Source organism: Gopherus evgoodei, chromosome 1 (genome assembly GCF_007399415.2).
Source record: "Gopherus evgoodei ecotype Sinaloan lineage chromosome 1, rGopEvg1_v1.p, whole genome shotgun sequence".
NCBI lineage: Eukaryota > Metazoa > Chordata > Testudines > Testudinidae > Gopherus > Gopherus evgoodei.
This window is the reverse complement of record NC_044322.1, coordinates 246,466,951-246,491,426: the sequence shown is the minus strand read 5'-3', so window position 1 is coordinate 246,491,426 and position 24,476 is coordinate 246,466,951. Positions and strand designations below refer to the sequence as shown.

At 42.3% G+C, this 24,476-nt stretch overlaps 1 protein-coding gene across 1 annotated transcript in view; it reads right to left on the bottom strand.

Annotated features, from left to right (window-relative positions):
* Positions 1 to 848: 848 nt before the first annotated feature.
* PLCZ1 (phospholipase C zeta 1) overlaps positions 849 to 24,476 on the bottom strand; it is a 128,057-nt gene continuing 104,429 nt past the window's right edge. Inside the window, 4 exon segments of the mRNA XM_030549213.1 lie at positions 849 to 1,348; positions 3,983 to 4,132; positions 7,186 to 7,318; positions 18,726 to 18,898. Coding sequence (XP_030405073.1) covers positions 1,266 to 1,348; positions 3,983 to 4,132; positions 7,186 to 7,318; positions 18,726 to 18,898 — 539 coding nt within the window. The 3' untranslated portion in view covers positions 849 to 1,265.

Sequence of the window (24,476 nt, the reverse complement as noted above, 5' to 3'; positions counted from 1 at the left end):
AGGGATGTGCTGGCCGCCACTTCCCACAGCCCCCATTGGCCTGAAATGGCGAACCATGGCCAGTGGGAGCTGCGATTGGCCGAACCTGCAGACGCGACACGTAAACAAATCGGCTCTGGCTCACCAGGGGTCTTACCCTTTCGGGCCACAGGCCAAAGGTTGCAGATCCTTGAGATAAGCATTGATACAAATATCTTAAGTAAGAAATGTGCCATTGTAAAACAGGTTGGTAAGTTATTGAGGCTTGGACCTGAAACCTTCAATGAGTGCTGTAGATCCATGTGTCCATGTGGAGCTCGTTGAACAAAAGCAATTTTATAAGATGAGTGGGAGAACACTGGCTCCTGATGGGAGGGCAAAGGCTATGCTGGCAAAGATGGTGCCAACAGCAGTATCTGGCAGGTGGTTAGTGTTTTAAGATCCTGGTATCAGCAGAACTGAATATTGTCCAGGTTACCACTCTTGAGCTTTTATCATTTTACAGTGGGCATTGATGAGCTATAGCTCAATCAAAAATTGACTCATTATGGATTTAAAGGGTAAATTATGTTTTGTGTGTATGTGTATGTATGTTTTTTTTGAACAGATTAATATATAGTAGGAAAAAGTTTCTCAGTGCAAATTAAAAAGGCCACTCAATTTTGCACCAGTTTCTCCTCCCTTGATTTTCACATCTCAGCTGCTAGAACAGGGCCTCATCCTCCCTGATTGAACTAACCTCGTTATCTCTAGCTTGCTTGCGTATATATACCTGCCCCTGGAAATTTCCACTACATGCATCTGATGAAGTGGGTATTCACCCACGAAAGCTCATGCTCTAATATGTCTGTTAGTCTATAAGGTGCCACAGGATTCTTTGCTGCTTTTACAGATTGAGACTAACACCGCTACCCCTCTGATACTCAATTTTGCACATAATTTTGGTGTTTTTGGAAGTCTGAGACCATAAATATTAAAATACTACTTCCTTATTATTTAATAATTCATTACTATTTTGCTATTAGTTGCAAATAACCATATATTAAAATATTGATTGGATTCAAGAAAATCTACTGCAAAAGTCAACCATGTATGAGTTCTTCTAAATTACTTCAGGGCCCAATTCTACAGCTTTTATTCATGTTAAATAGCATTTAGCCACACAAGTGTTGCAGGTGCTCAGCACCTCTGAAAATCAGGCCACGCACTAAACTGTTGTTTGCAAGCTACATGATGATTGCTTTATTGAGGAGCATGCCAGTTCAGGAGTACTGCTAATGTCATCATTAATAGTACCAAATATACACAAAGAGTGATGCAGGATCAAGTCTGTCACCAAGTTTGGAAAACAGAGGAACATGACGATAACCTGTAAATGTAATAACAGTAAATTAATTTATTAAATACAAATGTAGAATTTATGTGGGTTAACTGATGCAACGGAAGTGGCCATATTTACTGTACAAATGAAATGTAATTTATAGTTATCTAAATAAATCCTTTAATTAAGGTAAGCCAAAATGATACATAGAGTAACATTCATTACTACAGTAGTTCTCTAACATTTCTAACATTTTAATTCTCCTGGCATTCAGTGGTGATAAACACAGGTAGTGTTAATATAGTGTCAAAGCCTCCACTGATACATAAGTTGTGATTTACAGTATCCTGCAGACTTATGCTACAGGACTGGCAAGGATTTCGAAAGGATATTCTTGGTATCCGGAATATGTGCTGCACATATTGCTTTTAGAACACCTCCTATTGATTAACCAGTGAAGGAAGAATGACAATGTTCTTGCTGCAGTGGTAGTGAGCTAACAAAAGAGAGGTGGGAGGCAGAAGTGGAAGGCTTCCTACCACCCCGGGCCACTTAAATCCTGTTAAAAATGGGCTTTTTGGCAACCCGAAAATTTCTACAAACAAACTTACCCAAACTGATGTTTGACAACCCTGACTAAGCGCCAATGTTTATTTGACTGCATTTTCCATATACAAAGCAAATTTAGAACAGTTTTCTTGCAGTTTCACAAAATAATATGTACATTCAAATGGAAGAGAGAGAGACAAAGGAATAGGTGTGCAGATTTAGCTTGTAGAATGGTAAGTATTCTGTAATAACAATGTCTGTTTTTCTCATACCTCCTTTTTTCCCAGCCCATGAAAATAATCCATAAACAGCTTTATAACTTACTACCCAGGAAGAAGAAAATGTGTGTGTGTGTGGGGAGGACTGTTAGGACTGGTATAAAAGCAATAAGTTGCCCACTACCAGCTCAGTGTTTTCCAGCCTTACACAGTCCAGGTAACATTTTTAAGAGTGCCTAAGTCACATTTTCAAAAGTCCCATGATTTAGGGCTTGTCTACACTGCCACTTATGTGAATGTAACTTTTATGTTGCTCAGGGGTGTGGAAAAAGCCTCCCACCCTGAACGATGCAAGTTACAGTGACTTTAAGTAGTATCCACACCATGCTATGTCATTGGGAGAGGTTGAATAATTATGCCGACAGGAAAGCACTCTCCCACTGGCATAGCATGTCTTCACCAGACGCACTATAACAGCACAGTTGCATCGATGCAGCTGTGCCAATGTAGCGCAGTAGTGTAGACTAGCCCTTAGACTCATAAGTGCCTAAATCACTTTTGAAAATGGATCCTAGGTTCTTGAGTAACTAAAGCACTTTTACTTCTTTCTCTCTTTTCCAAAAAGTGGGCTGAGATCACCTGATAGTCTTGAGATATGAATTGTCCCTAACTTCAGAACTAACTCTCAAAGCTCAAGCTTATCCTTCAGAGAGAACTGCAAGGCTTATTGTTTTGGGCAAGTTTAATGATGATGTAAAGCACGGTCTTTTCTACTTTGTTCACTTTTCTGTTTATGCTAATTTTTTTCCCAGACGTCATGGAACTGGGAAGGCTACACATGTAAACGAATAAAGTTAATCAGCATATTGAATTGCCTACTTTTGCCCTGAACTCTGCTATCAAGAAAATGACTCTGTGTTCTCGATGTTTAAAGCTACATTGACATTTTATCTGTTCCGTAAGAAGGATTTCTGGCAACCAGAAGTTTTCTGTGGGTTTTTATAGCCACAGAAAAGTTTAAACCCCTTAAACAATTATATCAGTTCATCTAGGAGAGTGTATTAATCTGGTTTCTCAGAGGCCCTATAGCTCCTTCCCTATGTTCCTGAAAAATCATTTAACAAGAGGGATCACTGCATCTTCAACAGAGAGTATTGAGACACTGGAAGATGACATCTATAGGGAAGCAAAGTGCAGTAGGTGAATCTGTACACCTTTATTCACCAGTACAAGTTGGTTCTGTACTTGTCAGAAGTTCTTCTGGAAATCAAATACAGTACACAGCCAGTCTACGTAAGCCACTCTCCTCCCGGCATAGTGGCTTCTACATCAGCTATTCATTTGAATTCTATTCATCGGAAAGAATCAAGGAGATGTACTAGTAAAAGAAGGGGAAATTATCAGTAATTACACTTTTCTATTTCCCCCATTTTATTTCTGTCTTTGTCCATTGTGAAAAAATTGCAGAAAGAGTTCGCCTGATTCTTTATCTTTATTGCCTATCTCTCTTTTGTTTTTTTCAGGTTCTGGACTGAATAAAACATGGGCAATCTGGTGCCTTTATACTGGTACTGACTGACTGTTTTCACCTTCTTGCTTCTTAACAGCTGGAGCTATAACACACTCTGAATGCATTCTGTTTATAATGTGATCCAAGTAATAGTGCAATAAATATAACTACCAATAAGTAATATTTCCATCAGTAGTGTAGGTTGGCAGTCACATAGAATCTAATCATCATAGCACAATGACCAAAAATGTGATGAATGCACTGCATCTGTTGCACCTAATACAAAGTTTATGGTGTGTAATAAACCTAATGAATACAACAGGCTAATAGTGAAAGCTTATGCTTTTGTAGATTTTTGCTCAGTGGTTCAGTATGTAGTTTGCTTTTGGAGGAAGTATTAACTACCTTTATTCATACACAGCAGTGGTAAAGTGTATTGGCCCAGGAACTCATTTGCAGCTAGCGATATCTGATCTTCCACAGAAAAGCGTACTAATGCCAGTTCTGGAACTTGAATATTAAAAGTAAAAGTTTCATTCCACCTAGGGCACAAAGCTGGGGTGGGGGGCAGAGAGAGAGAGAGAAAATAATTGTAATACAAACAGCATTCTGTACACACATCGACAGATTGAAAAATAATGCGATTGAGAAATTGTAATTAATTTATGAGCTATGCTTTCGACAACTGCAGACAGTGCAGAACCTCCTTTTGTGCCTGATTCTGTGCCCATTTAACTCAGTACCAGAACTGCTACTGACTGCACGGGTACAGGCTCACAACTTTCATGTGGCTTCAGGAGTAAAGACAATCAAAAAGTAGTTCTCATTTTTTGCAATGTTGAGTCAACCTAGATAAGTCCATCTCTATAGGTGGAGTGAGTTTTAAACATGACAGGACTAGGCGCTCTGGGTACTTTATACACATTTGTCATGCATTACCTGCACACTGAGTAATTCAAACCACAAGACTGAGCACCTCTTTTTGAAGAGAACAAAAAGGGATTATGACTGACTCAGAGGTTGTGGTCAAATAAAATTTGTTATAGCCCTAGTAATCTCAAGATTGTGCCAGCGTGCCTCTTTTACTGCTTTGGGATTGAGGCAGATGCTAGATGAACTATGGTAGAAAGGAAATAAATGGGCATAGAATGAGGACTGTCTTGTTTTGATTAATAAACTTATAGGGAGAAACAGAAATTAGTGGTCATTTATCCCATCATCCTTACCTAGGTTATGTTTACTATGAAAGCCCCTTCTAGAAAAAGAGATAAAGAGAAATGGAATGCAGAGGTTCAAAAGGAAGGGGACCACAGAGAACCTTTAGACTGTGACACCAGGGGAGAGGACCTGCAATGACACAGGTAGGAGAATGCTTGAAGCAAATGAGAAATTATTTCCCCCAAAATGGCACTTGGACCCTCAAGCAGTTAAGGGAACCCTCCTAAGTTAAAGGATGGAATGGACTGATGATTCCTTCACATAAATGGCTTTATCTGTCCACTAATCAGTAAAGAACACCAGTCCCTTGTAGTATGTGATGGAGGTTCTTTTCTTAATGGAAGAGAGAAGAACTTTCTTGACCACCTAAGAAATTTCATTCTCCCTTAACATGGTATTCTGCTCAAGCTGGCCGAGGCTCAGATAAAGAAATTGTCTTTGTCACAGAATATCTTTTATGAGAGAAAAAAGAGTTTTTAACTCTCTGCATAGTCTCAGCTTATCATGATACCAGGGGCTACTGGGCCAGGCCAGAGCAATGAGCATGACTACCCTTAATCTTGACTTATTTTCTTTGGTATCACACAATGGTGGTAGAGGAGGGAAGATGTCTGAAAAACTGAAGTGCTGGGGTAATAAGGAAACACTAATTCATACATGTCCTGGGTCTCCTGTGGATTCATTTTGCCTCCTCCACTTATTCCTTCAAACTTTTCCATCTGCATCAGAACACATGCATACAAACACAGACATGCTGTAGAGCCAGGATGGAGGATGGTCACTGGAGTTGCACTGATCTATACCAGTTGATGAACTGTCTCAAGAAAACCAGGATGATCCTGCCAAGGTGACCTGCATCTGATCTGATATTTCACCACAGATGGTGAAGATGGATTTTTGGTCTTTCCTTTCCCTATCCTTTGACACAGGTTTGCTGACTTCGTCTTCTCAGTTATGGTATGAAAGAGAAATAAACTAAGGGTGATGGAAAAACAAACCAGAAATGTCAGAGGCTGGCTTTGCTTCCTCTCTGTAATGAGCCAGAAAGTTTTTCACAGGGGTGGGGAGCAAGGGAGGGAAAGAGGAGAGAAAGAAGTGTACTGGCTGAAGGGTACAAAATGGTAAAATCGTATGTCCTGGCTGGGTTCCTACTCTGAAGAGCCACATGCCTTCAGCATGTTGATTTGTATGCTGAAAGGGGGGATGACTGACATGCTATAAGCAGTAGCATGCTGCTTTACCCATGAGACATTGAGGCATGGATGTTTACCTGGCTTAAAGCCTTCTGAGTTTCAGCAACCTAATTCTATGGGGCACAACCTAGACAAAAGACTACCATAATAAAACTTTGTCTTGCGTGGTTCAAGGAGCCATTCTGATTACCTCTTAAAACAACAATGCATTGAAGCTATTCACTTCACTCTAGAGTCTAAAGAATCAGTGGCTCCCAGAAAAAAGTTCTTAACTGATATTCAACACCAAAGACACCACAATAGATTATGAAGCGTAGATAAGTCCAGCTTTGTAAGAAGGTTCTGCACCAACACCACATATTAATGTGCTTTAAAAACCCAGTGTTATGGTGCATGAAGAATGGATGCTGCTTCTAACAAAGGACCTGTAGTAAATGAATAAACCCTGGTTTTCAGGTCTCCCTTGATGGCACCTGCCTTGTGCTGATCAACAAGGACCATTTCTGCACCAAGACAATGTTGCTTAAACTGCTCCAGATGATGTCTGTAGCACACTGCCACTTGGGTTTTGTGGTGACACACCTTGCTGATCCCATCCCTAATGAGCTCTGAAGCATTGTAATGGTATGCATCAAGGAACTGATATGCACTGCCCTCTGAATACAGAGTCTGCATTGCCAGGATGGTCTCCTGATGCAGTTCTGTACCAGTGCTCCTCATCTTGATTCAGGCCTGCCTGCATTGAGGAACTACACTCTCACGGGCAGAGGTGGTCCCTCTATGTCAGGGCAGGTTGAGGCACAATAGTGAGATAGGGCAAGGGAAGCGGCCCATGTTTTACCTGTTGTATGTGTAAACAGACAACTTCAGTCTCTATGACTGACAATCCCTCATTTTTCATACAAGCATTATGGTAACGAAGTTAGTTTTTTAAAAAAGCTGAAAAAATTCTAGTCTCAAATTTTGCAGATTTAGTTTACTGTCTTCAGGTTAATCTTGTTAGGACGCAGCTTGTCATGCTTGATATTTTTGTTGACCAGTCTTTACACCTAGTGCCTACTTTTGCTCTTCGTCTATGCAGCACAGCTTTTTGCTATGGAGTAAATTACTAGAGAACCAACTTCTATATGCTATTAAGCTAGTCTTTGTGAAACATTATTGAAGTCATGTACAATCAATAGAATATGTTCCGCTTACCATTGCTTTTTATGACACAAGTCTGCTGTTTTACTTGATCTTCTGGCACACCATGAATTTCTATCTGGACTAAAGGATCAGCTTTATTAGTCCTGGAGAGGTTACTAGGTGGTAACTGATAACCACTAATAAGCTGCATAAATGAAAATGACACATAAGACCTCATTTGGGCTTGAAAATGTAATTTATTATAGTAATTTTAACATTAAACTGTACATTCAACAATTGCTCAGTGCAGTCTAGCATATAAAGTGGAAGCTACATAAGAAATGTTTCTAAAGAATAATACCAGCTGAACTGTAATTGAGACTACCTTGCTTCGAACGTAATTCTATCTCTGGCTAATTTGATTCTCAGTTTAATTATCTTAAAACCTTTGCAGTTAAATAATATTTTTGGAAAATAACTTGCTTCTGTGTCTTGTTTTTTACCAAAGTCTGACCACTTTAAGCAGATTCTATTCAATCATTAGCTACAGAAAGTTGCTGTTTAATCAATGAAGGCAGGCTTATGTGAATTCTCTTTCGTGGGTTTGCCATCAAATTCATGGAACCGCTACCCAGGATGTGTCCACTGGGGCTGCACAAGTGTCCCCTAGTGACATCAGCATATAAGGGAGAGTAGCCCCTAATCACTTCAGTTCCTTTGCCTCTGCAATGAAGTGTTAGTAACCTCTCTGTGTGTCCTGTTTGCTTTTAGACACCCTTAGGTCCCTATTGGTCATTATAGACTCGTAGACTTTAAAGCCAGAAGGGACCATCATCAAGTTTGAACTCCTGCACATCACAGGCCACAGAATCTCACTCACCAACCCCTCTAATAGACCCATAATCTCTGGCTGAGCTATTGGAGTTCTCAAATCATGATTTAAAGACTTCAGGTTACAGAGAATACATCATTTATTGTAGTTCCAAAAAAAAATCTCAGGCCCTCTGCCATTCTGATCTGGGGAGCCATCCTTCCAAACCACAAATATGGCAATCAGTTAGACCTTGAGCATATGGGTGAGACACACTAGCCATACACCTGGGAAAGACTTCGCTGTAGAAATTCAGAACCCTCCCTATCTAGCAGCCCATATCCAGCCACTGGTGATATTTGCTAATAGCAGTCACCGATGAGCCATATAATATTGTTGGCAACCTCATCATAACATCCCCTCCATAAACTTATCAAGCTCAGTCTTGAAACAAAGTAGGTTATTTTACCCCCACTACTCCTCTTGTAAAGCTGTTCCAGAACTTCATTCCTCTGGTGGTTAGAAACCGTTCACTAATTTCAAGCCTAACTTTGTTGATGGTGAATTTATATCCATTTATTCTTGAACCAACATTAGGGCTTAACTTAAATAACTCCTCTCCTTCCCCGGCGTTTACCCTCTGACATATTTATAGAGAGCAGTCATAACTCCCCTCAGCCTTTGTTTGATTCAGCTAAGCTCCTTAAGTCTCCGCTTGTAAGGGAGGTGCTCCATTCCTCCGATCATCCTAATTAGGTTTGCCAACTTTCTAATTGCAGAAAACTAAACACCACTTCCCCATCCCACTCCCAAGACCTTGACCCTGCCCCACCTTTCCTTGAGCCCCGTACCCCACCCCCCGGCCATTGTGCACCCTTCCCCACCCTCGCATTTTCACTGCAGGGTCCAAGGGGCACCAGGAGAAAGCCAGAAGCTGCAACGGTTTGAACATGGGCAATGGAATGTGTGATTCAAATAACCTTCACCTCCCTAGGGAGAGATTTTAAACACTATTGTCAAATTAATTGCCCCCCAAAGAGTCCCACTCACTCGCAATGAGTGAGACTAAAGAAACTATTGCAGGAGCTTGATTTTTTTTGCCTGCACCCAGCCGTCCTGGTAGGGGCTGCAGTAGTGCTATAGCCACTGACTGACTCCCTTCCTACCTGACAATGAACTATACAGCAGAGAGAAAAGTTATATTGTTCCATGGTTAATGACTAGGTAAATTATTTAAATGTATGCTTCAATAGACAATACATGTTAACATTGCCTGAAACTTGAGTTTAAATATATCACCTTAATATTACATTGACGTTATTTTATGAGTTCATTATAGCTCTTTACTATTAAGAAGGTGGGGCTAAATAAAATGTAATTCATGCTGCAAAACTGTCCTCTCCCTATTTTACCATCCTGCTAACCAATAGATTTTTTCTAATGTTCTTCATTTCATGTGTTTTCACCTGTATTGTGTCCCAGATTTGTCCCAAAGCAGGTTGAGAGGAAATATGCTAGAATGTCACACACAGCGTGACCACCTGTCCTTCGTTCGGTGCCCAATGTTCCACATTACACATCAAATCAATAAATATTGTCTTGTATACATCAATAATCATGCAAAAGAGTGTACACTGTAATATGTGTTATAAGTATGTGTCACAAATAAAACATTGGGGACGTGCCCTTACAAATCAGCTTCCGCCTATAATTTCCAAATTGTCCTTTATTTGATACATAAAGGGGCTGTATATGGGAGTGAGGGAAATTACCATAGCCAAGGACTAGTTCTTCTGTTTCAGGAGCACCAGTCCTAGTGAAGCTATGAATTCCCTGGTGCCAGGCCCCTTTTGTGCTGCCTGTGGTGTTGGCACCATCAGACCATATGACCACTTACTTTTTGCAGACTCCAGAGGGCGCCCACCAATGCGAAGTGCCAGGCTTTGAACACAGCAACATCTGGCTGCTGGCCTGGCTCCTGATGTGCCCTGTTGGCTGGGTGGATTGCAGTGGCTACCTCAGTGACGGAGGCCATCCCAACCCCAGTGCACTACCCCTGGATGCACTGCTAGAGATACCCAAACCTCTGTGCAGCTCCTGCAGGGAGGGACTGGCCTGCACAGCCACTGAGATTAGCAGCTGCTGTGTCCCACTTGCCAGGAGGTGGTGTGTGTCTGTATGTTGCTACTGGACTTGCAATTTCATGTGCCAATTCCTTTAATATGCTTGGATGGAGATTATCTGGGCCCCTTGAATTGATTGCATTAAACTGTTTGAGTTTGTTTGCCACCTCAGATGTAATTTCTGCTTCCATATACTCGGTCCCATTAGTCTGCCAAAGTTCTCTATCGTTTAGTTCAGTTTTGCATTAGGTGCCGGCATCAAGCCTAAGAAACAATTTAAGACATTCACCCCTTTTCCTGCCTTCTATCCATGTCAGCTGCTTGGGGTACCTATGTGAGGTTTATACTCCCTTGCAGTGCTAGCCTCATCAGGCATTCATGCCCAGAAGGCATTAGAACAGGCTGTTGGATCATTCAAGCCCAAAAGCAGAGACCTCAGCATTGAGGGTTCAATTCACTTCTGTACCAAACCCATCGCTAAATGGCTGAAACCTGGAACCCCATCTTTGGCTTTGGTACCACCAACAGCCCCATCCTCCAAGAAAGATGATGACACCAGCCCTTTGAAGCCAGCGGGTCATCAATCACAAAGGAAACCTGCGCCTCACGTGCTCTGACACACAGCCTTCAGCCTTCTCCTGTATAGGTATCACACGCTGTCATTGGGAACATTTTTTTGCACTCACTTTATGCTCTGCTACAATTCAGGTTAGAGAAAGGCTTTACGCTAAAGTCTCCTCCAGCTCTATAGTCTTGGAACATGTGCTAGAATTTAAATTACACTGGCCTATTTATTGGCTTCCTAAAAGTTAATGTAGCTGCTGTTTTTGCATATCACCAACCTGTACCCAGATTCTCCCATGCCACAGTTATCCAATTTCTGAAAGGGCTAGTCAACATCTTCTCCCTTCAAAGGATCCTGCTTCTATGTTTGCATTTAGTAATAGTGAATCTCATGGAATCGCCATTCAAGCCCCTTTGGAGCTGAAACACTGGATAGCTATTAATTACCTCAGCTAGGAGGATTAGCGAGTGTCAGGTCCTGACAGCAGACCCGCCTTATACCATTATACAGAAAGATATCTCTTTGTCCTCAATTAAAATTCATCTCTATAGTAGCAATTCATCCCTAGTATCACTCCTAGTTTTCTTCCAAAACTTCATTCCTTCCCCAGTGATGCACATCTTCACATACTGTATATGAGGCGAACTGTCTGTTTTCACTGAGTGAAAACTAAGACCTTCCATAAATCCATATTTGTCACACAGAGAGAGAGAGAGGCAAAGAATAGACTATTTATGCTCAAAGGGCATCTAGATGGATCACCTTGTGTGTCCATATTCGTTATAGAAAAGTTAGCTTCCCATCCCAACAGGAATTAAGGCTTGCTCTATATGTGGCACAGCCACCTCGGTAATGTGTGAAACAAATACCTGTAGAGGCAATATTTAGAGTAGCTACTTGGATTTCAGATCCCACCTTCAGTAAACATTAGGTAGTAGATTAGCCTCCAGCTCTGATACCAAATCCAGACAGGCAGTGCTTCAGTTCTCACCGAACTAAAGAATTCCTCAGGCCACCATCCAGTCGAGATGGTATGGCTCACTACTCTCTCACAAGCAGAAATACACAGCAGTCCTCACTGAGGGTTACTTACCAGTAAATGTTGTTCTTCAAGAGTCTCCTCTGTGCATTCACACTATCCTCCTGCCTACTTCAGAGCACTCATCATACTATACGACAATGCAGTTCAGAAAAAGAAATTGAACTGGTTTGGAGAGGCACACCCCCTAATATAAATTCAAATGTTGACTGCTGGCATCACTAGGAGTTGCTCATGCAGTTTCAATATACACGGCTTTGATAGAGGTTCTGTGAGCTTTACGCTGGGGCATCAAACTCACATGTGTGAATGCACAGTCGATTCACAAAGAACAATAACTACCAGTAAGTAATGCTTTTCCCTGAAAGATAGATTGTGCCTGGCCCGTTGCTAGGGCATGGGGTGGGGAGATGGACCAAGAAGCCTTATCTAGCCCTCCACTCCCCACACAGAAACCATGTACAATGTGATATTTGTGGTCTCCTGAGAAAGGCTTATCTAGGCTACTGACTCTGGACAGGGGAGGGGACCCTGATCCCGTCCCACCACATACACACTGGCTAGCAGAGATGACTGCAGGAGGAACATATCCTGAAGATGATATAACTGGAATATGTGTTATGCTAGCAGGAGGCACAAAATGCACAGTCTTCAAGGTCATGCCCATCGCTGTTCCTTTGTATTCCACTTGGTGTGGTGAACTTCCATATTAATGCCCCAAGAGATCTGAATGAGACAGCTGATTCCAGAAAAGCTCCACGTAAGTATAAGAGATAATTGATATAAGTCAACTTGTTCAGCTAGTTATTGATATTATGACCACCACTGTGTACTACATAAAGTATATGCATTCTGTTGTCCATGTGGCTGGCATGACCAGCCATTGAACAATCAATTAAAGTGATTAAAAACAGGCTTGTTTGATATAAAAAGGCACTTGTAGTAAGATGAATCATATACTAAAACCTCCAACTCTATAGTACAGTGCTCTGATTTTGTTTAGTACTTAAACCTGATAGAACAGAGCCCTGTGTGATCATCCCAGTGTGATCAATATTCTGAACCAGGAACAAAAAAGCCATATACGGTTCTGATGTGGTGGTAGTTTATCTCAGTACAAATGTGATGCAATTCAAAAAGTCTTTCAACTATGAATGGAAGGAACCTCTTTTTTTAAAATGTAACTGTAGAAATGTAAAGCATACAAAAATTCCTTTCTACCTTATTCAACTACATGCAAGAATGACCATCAGGATGACAAATCCACACGTCTTTTCCTTTCAGTAATGTCTAAAATTTGAGGTGAAATGGGACTGACATGAAAAAGTGTCTTAAGGTTTCAGGATTCTGTATAAGCAGTAACACAAAGATCATCAGAAAGCATCACATGTTTCATCATGGAAAAAGGAGGGCACACAAATCCTCTTGCACATCTGCTGTGCCGCAACATCAGTACATCTATAAGATTCCTACTGCTCAAAAGTAAGCCTACTGCATTTACCACAGTCTACCAGCTTACTTGCCTTAAAACTATTTAATTTTTAACTTCTTTAATTTCCTTGGGCACTCACGTTCAAATTAACTTTTTTACTTTTCCAGTGACCTACATGTAAATGTGTTTTGACACTCAGCTCTATTTTTTTATTCTCTCTATCCAAACCGTGCTCTTCTAACTGCTCCTCCTCCACCTCTACCCCTTCATGTCATTCCTTCTTGGTACAGCCTCGTTCACTTCCTTTCCATAACTGTTGACCATTCTACCTCCTTCCATCCTGCTCCCGCCACTATGCCCATGAAATCTACCAGCTCTGTTCTTTCATTACCTGACACAGCTTTCCTTCCCTTCTACTCACCATTAGAGAACCAAAGTACCAGATGTGAGTTTGGAGGTTCTCTAATGGTGAGTAGAAAGAAAGGAAAGTTGTGCCAGACAAACTCACATCTGGTAAAATTTCCTCCAACCAGTGTCTCTCAGCCAACCTTTACCTGTCAGAGACTTCTGACCACACTGCCTCTCAGCTCTTTTCCTTTGTCAGCTCTTTTGGCTTCTGACAGAGTAAAGGAGTGTACTTCTTCATTGAGGGACAGGCTGGGAGCCTAAATATAAAATAGTCTGAATGGAATCAAGGAGGTGCCATGTCCTGCCCTGGGGCCTGGTTACTGAAAAGGTACTGAAAAGGAAGCTGAGCAAGAGAGAAAGGACTAGGAGCCATGCAGGCGACAGTCTCTTTTAAGTAAGGTGATCACTCACCCCTTATTTTAAGGAACCATCCCTTATTTCATTGATTTAGCCCTTGGGCTGACCATCTATCCCTTATTTGAAGATGTATTGACATGTATTAAAACTGATAATAAGTAGGGCTCCATGTCTATCATGGAGCTTGCAGAAGTCATGGATTCTGTGACTTTTCATGACCTCCGTAATTCCTGCAGCTGCCACTGTGGCTGACCCCAGGGCTCCCCAAGCAGCTGGCCCCAGCTGCTCGGGCAGCCCTGGGGACAGTCACACTGGCTGCTGCTGGAGCGGCTCTGCAGCCAGCTGCCTGGGCGGCCCCATAGCCAACCACACTGGCACTGCTAGAGCGGCCCAAGGGCCAGCCGCACCAGCTGCTGCTCAGGCAGCCCAAGGCAGCTGTCCCCAGGGACCACCCAAGCAGTTGCCAGGGTGGCTGGCCCCAGGGACCACCTGAGCAGTGGTCCTGGAGGTGGCCAGAGCAGCCTCTGCTCTGTGGGCCCCCACAGCTGGTGCCATAGGTCTCGGTAGCCTGGCAGCTGGTGTCACTAGACCTTGCCCTCCTCCCAAAGCAGCAGTCCCACAGAACAGTGCCCCCCCCAAGCTGCCAAGATTTAGTCAAGGGTATTTATAGTACAAGTCATGGCCAGCTTATGGGTTGTGAATTTTTGTTTACTGCCTGTGACCTATCCATGACTTGTACTAAAAATACCCGGGACTTAATTAAAGCCTTAATAATAAGCACCATTTTAAACATTAAATTGAAGCTTCTGATAATTTCACTGTAGACTTGAGGACAGTAGAAATGTACATTTGAGAGAAAAATGCATGATATGCTACAGAAAATGGTGTGTCCCTAAAATGTCCCCTAAAATAAAGTATTGTGTCCTATCTTTCATGTTGTTATCCCTTATTTCCATCCAACAAAGGTGGTCACCCTTGGGATGGTGTACCCCATAAGTCTTCATGGGAATATGCTTATGGCTATATATATATGATATAACTGGAATATGTGTTATGCTACATATGCCATGTAACATATCTATGTAAAGGTTATGAACTACTGAATATGTTCCTCCTATTCGTATGCATGTATCATTTTTGTACTTCAAGTTAGGAATATTGGCTGTATACTTGCTCGATTTTAACTAGCCTAGTAGAGCATTTGGTCAGCTTCTTGAGAAAAATTAAGTGCCCAGTCAAAAACCACTTAAGCCAACAATGAACTTGAAAATGCCCATCGACATCTGAGCTTTTACAGGAATGTGGCTTGGCTGGTAAAAGCTGAGTCATGCATGGACATGTGGCTTGCCCATGTGATTCCAAAACTCCATCTTGGAGCTGGACTTTGCATAGGAGAGAGGAGGGGTTCTCCACCCATAAGAGAAAGTCTATTTAACCCTCTGGGGAGACCCCTCCATTTTGTCTTCAGCTGGCTAAAGAGAGAGCCTCTCTACCCCCAAGGATACCTGAAAGAAACTGGAACAAAGGACAGTAACTACAGGGGGTGTGAGTGATTGCTGGACCCAAACTAGAAGGAGACTAGTCTGTAAAAGGGAGCTTACTTGAACTGGTGAGGATTTTATCTGTATTCAGTTTTTTTACTGTACTAGACTTAGATTTGCGTGTTTTGTTTTATTTTATTTTACTTGGTAATTCACTTTGTTCTGTCTGTTACTGCTTGGAACCACTTAAATCCCACTTTCTGTATTTAATAAAATCACTTTTTACTTATTAATTAACCCAGAGTATGTATTAATACCTGAGGGGGGCAGGCAAACAGCTGTGGATATAGCTCTCTATCAATGTTATAGAGGGCAAACAATTTATGAGTTTACCCTGTGTAAGCTTTATACAAGGTAAAATGGATTTATTTGGGGTTTGGACCCCATTGGGAGTTGGGCATCTGAGTGTTAAAGACAAGAACACTTCTTTAAGCTGCTTTCAGGTTAAGTCTGCGGCTCTGGGGCACGTGGTTCAGACCATGGATCTTTGTTGGAGCAGACTGGCGTGTCTGGCTCAGAAAGACAAGGTGCTGGAGTCTCAGGCTGGCAGGGAAAGCAGGGGCAGAAGTAGTCTTGGCATATCAGTTGGCAGTTCCCAGGGGGGTTTCTGTGATCCAACCCATCACAACCCTACGTTCCAACTCCAGGGGACTAGCCTGACCAACTTTGTTTGATGATTCTAAGTTCAGGAGCTCTGAACCAGGGCCCTGAGGTAAGGCCCTTATGAACTTTGTTAAGACTGCTCCTTCCCTCATGTAGCATGATCAGCTGAACTGGCACCAGAGGGACCATGTTCCTTACAGGGCGAGTTATTGAAGGGACACTAGGAAAACTGGGAACGTAGGAAGTTAGGCTGGAAGCAACGCAGCCACATGGACAGAGCAATGCACAGAGTTTAGTAAAGTTCCACTTGTTCAAATTAACCTGCATTCAGCTTCACTCATGGCTAATGAAACACCTTCTTAAAGGGGACATCATTTCTTTAGTTGTTTTGCTTTCCTCTTGCTTGTTTCCTGTACAAATAGCAAACTAGTTTCCCCCATTCATGAGCCTGGTAATTAACTCAATCTCTTCTTTATTGAACTGTTTTCTCTTTGACGCTTGTATCTGAATTTTCTTTCTCTAATCACCATCTCCTGTCCTTCAGTGTTGCCTGATCCCCCTCCCTTTAACCTTATTACTCTTACGTTATGAGGCCCCCATTCCATCAGTCCCTGAGATGTCATTGCTGCCTTGGGCTTCCCACTACCTAGCCTGCACATTCTTCAGCTCTGTTATCAACCTAAAATTCTGCTCGCACAGCCTCTCTCTTCTGTACACAATCACTTCATCTCTGTTACTAGTCGTCCTAACTAACCCCTAGACCACAACCCAGGTTTTTTCCTCATCTTTTACAACTTTATATAAATAATGAATAATATAATTGATGTATATGCATGAGAGCTTGAAATCATTAATTCACTTCCATCATGTAATCAGTGTGCTCACTATTAGGGTAGTATGATGTGCTGAATAAGGCACACACATTGTGTAATTATCCTACAATCCCTATTTAATTAATGTCTTATTCCTGCAATTTATTTCACTGACAGAAGTGAAACATCAATTATACATTAATTCTATGCTAGTTAAATAGCATTTAAATAAGTAGTACACAGTATGATCAGCGATAACATTTCATTATGAAACTAGTTTTCTAATGATTGAGAATATGAAAGTTTCTTTTTGGAGTTGAAAAGAAATAAGCTCTATTGTAAGGGCTTTTTAAAACTAAACCAGGATTTGCATGACAGTAAAGCACAGAGGGTGTCCTCCAAATTTTTTACAATTCTGTCTTTTACCAAATTAATGTTATCATAGTACATATGCTATGCCTAATATTTAATTACGAAAACATGACAAATTAGAGCTTGTAGAGCTTGATCCTGCTCCCACTGTGACAGTACAAGTTTTCCTTTACCACATATAACATGGACGATCATATAGCTGAGACTAACCAGGTTTGCTCTTTTACGTCACCAGTTTTTAGCTTAGTGTAAGTTTATAAATTATAGTTGAAGGAAGACCCAGACGCCTTAACTTGGCTTTACAGTTTGTGTCTTCAGAGCAGTTGCTGGTCTGCCTATCTTCTCTCAGTTCTTCAGGAGGTGCCAGGGTGGTCACTTCCCAACTCTACCACTATGATCTTCAGATGTGGCACCTACTACAGGCCACTTTTACCCCATCCAAGCCATAGAAAGCCATCTGGATTTTGGGGTTGGGACAAAAATTCATCATAGGGTATAAGGATTAGGGATACACCGTGCTGTCAGGTACCGCACAACTGAGCTGACTGCAGAAAAACCTCATAATCTTTACTGTATAAAACATTCTAAAAGATTTTGAGGTTTTTCTGCAGTCAGCCAGTAAGAAAACTTCAGGAGTTTCCCAAGTAACTGTGCACTAAGGGTTATAGGGCTTCTCTTATTTGGTATGGGCCCCTCCTATATTGGAAAGGACATAGTAGTGGACTGTCCCACACTGGACAGCTGTCCATAAAACCCGCTTGAGGGAGTGGCCACTCTGTGCCCCTTAAAAAATGTGAGGCGGTCCACTGCCCTCTCCCGCCCCCATGCAGTGATTAGAACAAAATGCAAAGTGATGGGAAAAGCGGGATTGGGGAAGGGGGCAGAGAGGGAAAACCTGTGTGGAGAAAGTGGAAGGCTATGAGGTTCATGAAAGTAATGGTAACCACCCAGATTCCAGTTGAGTTCTGTGCAAATCTTTTTTTATGTCCTTAGTGTCTAACAACAGCACTGTATACTAAAGACGTAAGCATAGTTTTACCCTGTTGCAACTCACACATCTCATAAGATAATTAGATATCTACCTCAATACAAACCATATTTATATTTTTAGACCCCATTTTGTACACGTTACTTGTTTCCTCAAACATCAAGGGAAAGGAGTGTCTTTAAGCAGAATGATGTGAAATGAAACTAAGAAACCATGCAAGCAATACTGACTATAATATGTTGGCACTATGATATCAAGGAGCTTTATAGTTCTAAATTATCCAATAATCTTAGGATGACCAGATGTCCTGATTTTATAGGGACAGTTCTGATTTTTGGGTCTTTTTCTTATATAAGTTCCTATTATACCCCCACCCCCGTCTCGATTTTTCACATTTGCTGTCTGGTCACCCTAAATAAGCTTAAGGCACACTGAACTTTTGAAGAAAAAGAAAAGGTACCAGTACTAAATACTTATGAGAGGCAGTTAATATAGTTCAGATAATTCAATGAGAGATATTTCCATAAATTATAAATGAGATTGTCAATAAACCACCCTTACCCTTATTGAAAGAGTTATTGGATTATGGTTTCCTGTTACATTATATGGATTAAACTGCGTAGCAGAATCTCTCATGAACTCTGGTTTTAGAAGATAGCCACAACAACCGTTGTCCATAAATTTTCCATTTTGCAGCTCCATTTGTAGTCCAGGTGTCTGGAAATTTAAGGCCACTGTAAGAAAAATAATATTTTGAATATTGCAGATAACAATGCTTCAGAATTAACCTAACACTGGTTGTAGTTTAAACAACTATTAAAAAGAAATAATAATAGATTGTCACATGCAGGATGCCATTGTCTTCACATGTAGGACACTGTTATCTTTTCAATTTGGTAGTAGGCACTAAGGCAGTGTTCTGCATTGAAAGGCCTGCGAGCCAGTGGCAGTTCCATGGACCCTAAGAATGGCTCACTAAGTTCCCTGTAAGCAGCATGCCGCAGGGCCAAGCAGCAGATTATAAATATCTGTGCAGCAGCTCTAAAGGGCCGTGCAGCAAGGACCCGGAGAGGAAAAATGTAGGGGGTGGGCGGGAACTGGCCCCGGAGATCCCTGCTGCTGGAGGGGAAAGAAGGGCCCCTTCTCCGGAGCTCCATGCTGCCTGTGGGCAGAGGAGAGAGAAAGGCCCTTCCCCTGGAGCTAGCTGCTGCCTGCCAGCAGGGAGGAGAGAGGCACCCCTTCCCCGGAGCTAGCTGCTGCTGGCAGGGAGAAGGCTGGGGGGAGTCCTCTGGCCCCAGCCCCGGGACAGCCTGTCTGCACCCCAAACTCCCATCCCCAGCCCCACCCAAACCCACATCCCCAGCCAGAGCCCTCACCCCACCATTGCATCCCAACCCTCTGCCCTAGCCCTGATCCCCCTCCTGCACCCTGAACCGCTTGTCCCTGGCCTCGCCCTGCAGCCCTCACCCCTGCACCTCAACCCTCTGCCACAGCCCTGAGCAGCCTCCCAAATCCCAAACTCCTCATCCCTAGCTCCACCCTAGAGCCCTCACCCCCAGCCAGAGGAGTGAAAAGGAAACAGAGGAAGAAATTGACCAACAAACATTTGGACTGCCTCACTAGGATTGAGATGACAGCTTACAAATACTGCATGAACAAAGTCAAGGAGGAACAGACATACTTTCACTCATCCAGTTTTTAAAGTAAATTTCACATTATTCTGCTCTTAAAAATTTACTCACATAGATGCCTTTTTAATTCCATATATTTTTCCTGGTTATTATTTTATAAAAGGAGTATCATTTTATTGTACAAATAGACTTTGTTTTAGTTACACAAGTGGCTTTGTAACATGACATCATTAAGAAATAGTAAGCAATGTGTTAATTAAGTAGTTGATGTGGCTCTCACATTGAAGGTTTTTTGCCAAAGTGTCCCCCCCCCACTTCAAAATTAGTGAAGAACACTGCACTAAGAGATTATCCATGTACCATGAGTGCGAGTGTGTCAGCGTGAGAGTTACCTTCTGTTCTCTGCTGTTGCACTGTACTCTGTTCTTTCCATATACTTTACAAATGCAACCCTTGGGAAATACTTGAGCATTTTTTTCTAACTTCTGACCAGACAGCACGTGTGAAAAATCAGGACAGGGGGTGGGGGGTAATAGAAGCCTATATAAGAAAAAGTCCCCAAAATCGGCCCTGTCCCTATAAAATCAGAACATCTGGTCCTATCTGCACTGCATCTGTAAGTGAACCCTGGCTAAGTGAAGTTCTGCTGTGGAAGGGGAAGAGGCCTGACTGTGAGCCTACATGTAGCAATTGTACTGATTTAATCAAAAATGGATGTCACTTTTGACAAGATGGCCAGGAAGCCCAAGAAGTTTCAAGTTTAATTAAAATTTTTCATTGCAAATATGTTTATGTATGGTGAGGAATGATTGTGAACACTTTTTTAATTGCTATGTGAACAAAATACTTCCTCAGAGTTTAAGCTGCTGATTTATATCCATTCACACCTGTCACATTTTCCTTTTCCCAGCAGCTCAGACCATTTTCTGTTTGCTGCAGCTGCAGTGTGGAAATAAAACAGCGCACTTCTTAGCAAGATATTATAATTCATGAGATAAAGCCAACACTGCTCTAGAGCCACTTAATGAATTTTTCTCTGTTCCAGCATCTTGGAGTTTCTTGTTCATATTCATCATGGAAAATTCACTAGTCAAACAAGTAAAGAACTAATATGACATGTATTAAACAGTATGATGATAAAAAGGTATTTACTTGATGTCCTGACAGCTAAAAAATGAGGCCTCTAAGTACTACAAGTCATTTCTAATAATAATGCAGGAAGAGAGCCTCATTCTGTGTTCCATGAGATACTCTTGAGGACATTCTGCACCAAAAAATTAAAAATTCTGTGCACAATATTTTGCAAAATTCTGCAAATTTTATTTGTCAATAAATAAATACAGAGGCTCCGGCATGGCAGTGGGGAGCACAGGTCACTGGCTGCATGAGGGTTGAAGATCCTCCCACCATGACACGGACTCAGTGGTGAGGCTGCACCTGACCCTAACACAGCACAATGCCTGGGCCTGCCCTAGAAACACCCTGGGGCCATGTCTCTCTGGGCTCAGTGCACTTGGTGGGGCAGGATCCATGTGTGGCAGAGCTCAGTGTGGGGGGATCCAGGTTTGCAGGTGAGAGGATTTTTGTGGGACAATCTGGGGGCAGGCAGCTCAGTGGGGGGTCTAGGTGTGGTGGATCTGGATGCACAGAGGCTTATTGGGTGGGTTCCAGGTGCAGAGGCAGTCAGATTCTGCAGGGGCTCAGCAGAAGAGTGGGTCTTGGTGGGGTGGGGGTCTGAGTGCAGCTAGTTGGTGGTCTGTGACGCAGGGGTCTGGATGTGGGAACTCAGGGTGGTGCAAGGGATGGGGCATCAGGGTGGGGGTTTGAGTGCAGGGAACTCAGTGGAGGGCTGTCTGGGTGCAGGGGGGCTCCAGATGCAGGGGTTGAGGTTCAGTGGGGTGAGGTTTGGGTATGGAGGACTATGGGGGTTCTGGACGTCCTGGGTGAGGCTTGGCAGGAATGTCTGGATATGGGAGGTCCAGATGCACAGGGGTTGGGTGGATTGGGAATCAGCTCCCCGTTCAGTGACCCCTCCCCCCACAGCTGAGGAGTGATGGGGGAAGGAAGCAGGAGAGGATGCTGAGCTTCCTGCAGCTGTGGGAGGTTCTGGGGTTGGGTCTGACACAGCACCAGCCATTCCTTGCAGGGGAAGAGGAAGTCCTGTGCTTTCCTGCCTCTAGGACTCTGCCTCTGGGACTGGCAGCTGATCCTGGCTCAGGGTAGGAGCCGCTGGCTGGGTGATTTACCTCTTCGCTAACTGCTCTGCGTGTCTGAAATGTTTTACCTGTGCTACTAGTGAGTGGGGCATGACTGCTCTTGCAGCTTTTCTTTGCTTCCCTGTCAGAAAGTAATTTTGTTGTGGGGAAGCAAAGAAATCTGCGAGAGAAATGAATTCAAATTCCCTCAGGAGTAATGAGAGAATACAATCTACTAAATCAATATGTAGCAAATTTCAAAATTCTTTGTCTCAAGGAGAAAGTGCAAGAAGCTTGGATCCTTCTTTCTTCCAAAACTTCTTCACCATTTAACCAATTCACTTTTGATTTCTGTAGTGATATTTATAAAATATCCAATTGTTTATGATTCGTATTGCAAGAAACCTGGAGTTCATTTAATCCTTTCTTGTCAGATTCAGATTTTAAAAGCAAGATGCCAGTACTAGCAATGAATGCACTGGAATGTTTACTACCAAGGAGTTATAACATAAAGTAGGTCAGCATGTCTTTGGTGATGGTATCGTTTTAAGTGTGCAGCTAAAGTGAATCAAGACAAAAACAAAACAGTGATGGCTTCAAATAGCAGTGAAAAAATTGCAATTTTTTTTAACTTCTGCATGATGAAATAAACGACATGAATGTACATAATTAAACTGCTGCTAACTTTGCCAAGCTTCATAAACTGCTAAACAGAAACACCCGATATAACACACAATGGGGAATATTTGATGGTGTCTTGTATTAGATAACATACTACTGTGGTACAAACATAGAGCAATACTATCGTGAATTGATACCCCAGAACACCAGCACTGTATTTTTACTTATTTTTTTGCCTCAAATTAGAAATTAAAAATGTACTGAGGATAAGATTCTTAATTTAGCCATTAAAGTCAATATGGCTACATACGTGTAACTGAGATAAGATTTCAGTTGAAGATTTTTGTTTTACTATATACATATATGCTCGACTTTTATTTCCTAATCATTCAGTGAAAATATCAGCAACGTGACTGGTGAACTTGGCCTGTCCTGGCATGTCTATTATTCAGTTGTGCCTGTCTGTGAACAGTAGCTGAAACAATTCCCATTCTGACTGACTGGATTAAAGAAAGAATACAAGTTTCTATTGTCATCCCAGGTTCTTAACTGTCTTTTCTAAATGGATCATAACAAGACAGATGCCCCAGCAATACTGAAACTAAACCAACAGTTTTCAAGGGAGCAAGAACACATTTAATCTGATTCCACTCCCTTTTCTCTAATCCTCTATTGAACCAAATTTGTGCAGTCACCGTTAATCAGTTCTCAAGCACAAAGGTAAACAGACCGCATGAACTATTGCAGCAACACTGAAGATCTACAGGAAATGGGCAAAAGATTCTGGGGCACACCTGAGCAGGGCAGGAGGTGAAAGGAAGACTGTGGCATCAAAATATGAAAAGCACTGAGAAACCTTGCTTTAAACTAATATTTTTCAAGTAGTTACATGTAATTGACCTAAAGATCTGGTAATGGAATGCAGCAAGGCATGAACAGTACTAAGTCAGGCTTCTCCCCTTGTACACACTTTAAAACATTTGTAGACTATTAGCGTGCTTCTCTTAAGTCAATCCCTCCAGCCCACAGTCATTTTCGTTACTCTTTTCTGAACTTTCTTCAGAACATCAACATCTTTGTAGATAAGTACCGAAAAGGCATGAATCTCCCGAAGGCTTGACAACACAGAGACTTCAAGGTCTACCTGAATTTGTTTCATGTGGAGATATATACATGGATATTAAAAAACTCTATTGCAGCTGTCAGGCCCTGTAATCGGGTTATACAAACCCCACACAAGTGGAGGAAGGGGTTTAAGCAGCTGCTTTGGACCCAGGCAGCTCCACCTGCAAAGCATGCGTGGCTTGGAGGAAGAGCTCAAAAGGAAAGCAGCTCAGCTCAGGAAGGCAGCAGACAGTGGAGCTGAACTGACCTGCCTTCTGAGCCCTTTGGAAGGAGCTTCAGCTACCTGCGGTGTGGCTGTAATAAAGTTGCCAAACTCAAAGGGAAGAGACTTGTGAGTCTCAGGGGGTCTGAGACTTTATCTTTGATTCCAGGTATTTAATGCCTTTACTTTACTGTTGAGAAAGAGGGATCTGATAGGGAGTGATTGGGGGAGGCAGCAGTATAGCACTTTGGTGGTACAGACAGAGCTGCTTACACTGGGCCCTGGATTGGAACCTGGCAGACATGGTGAGCCTGAATTACCCTACCAACACCTACGGGTGCCAAAGGCAGAAGCTGACGCCCAAAACAAAGAGTCTAAGGAAAAGAAGTGTCTGACAGACAGGTTAAGACGCTGAGACCTCAAGCCAGAGGGAAGACCTGGACCCCTGCACCTAGCCCAGGGGGCTGCCCCATTGCTGGACTTTTTATAAACCCCAAAAGGGGATGGCACAAAACATGTGACCTGGCCAGAGGACTGA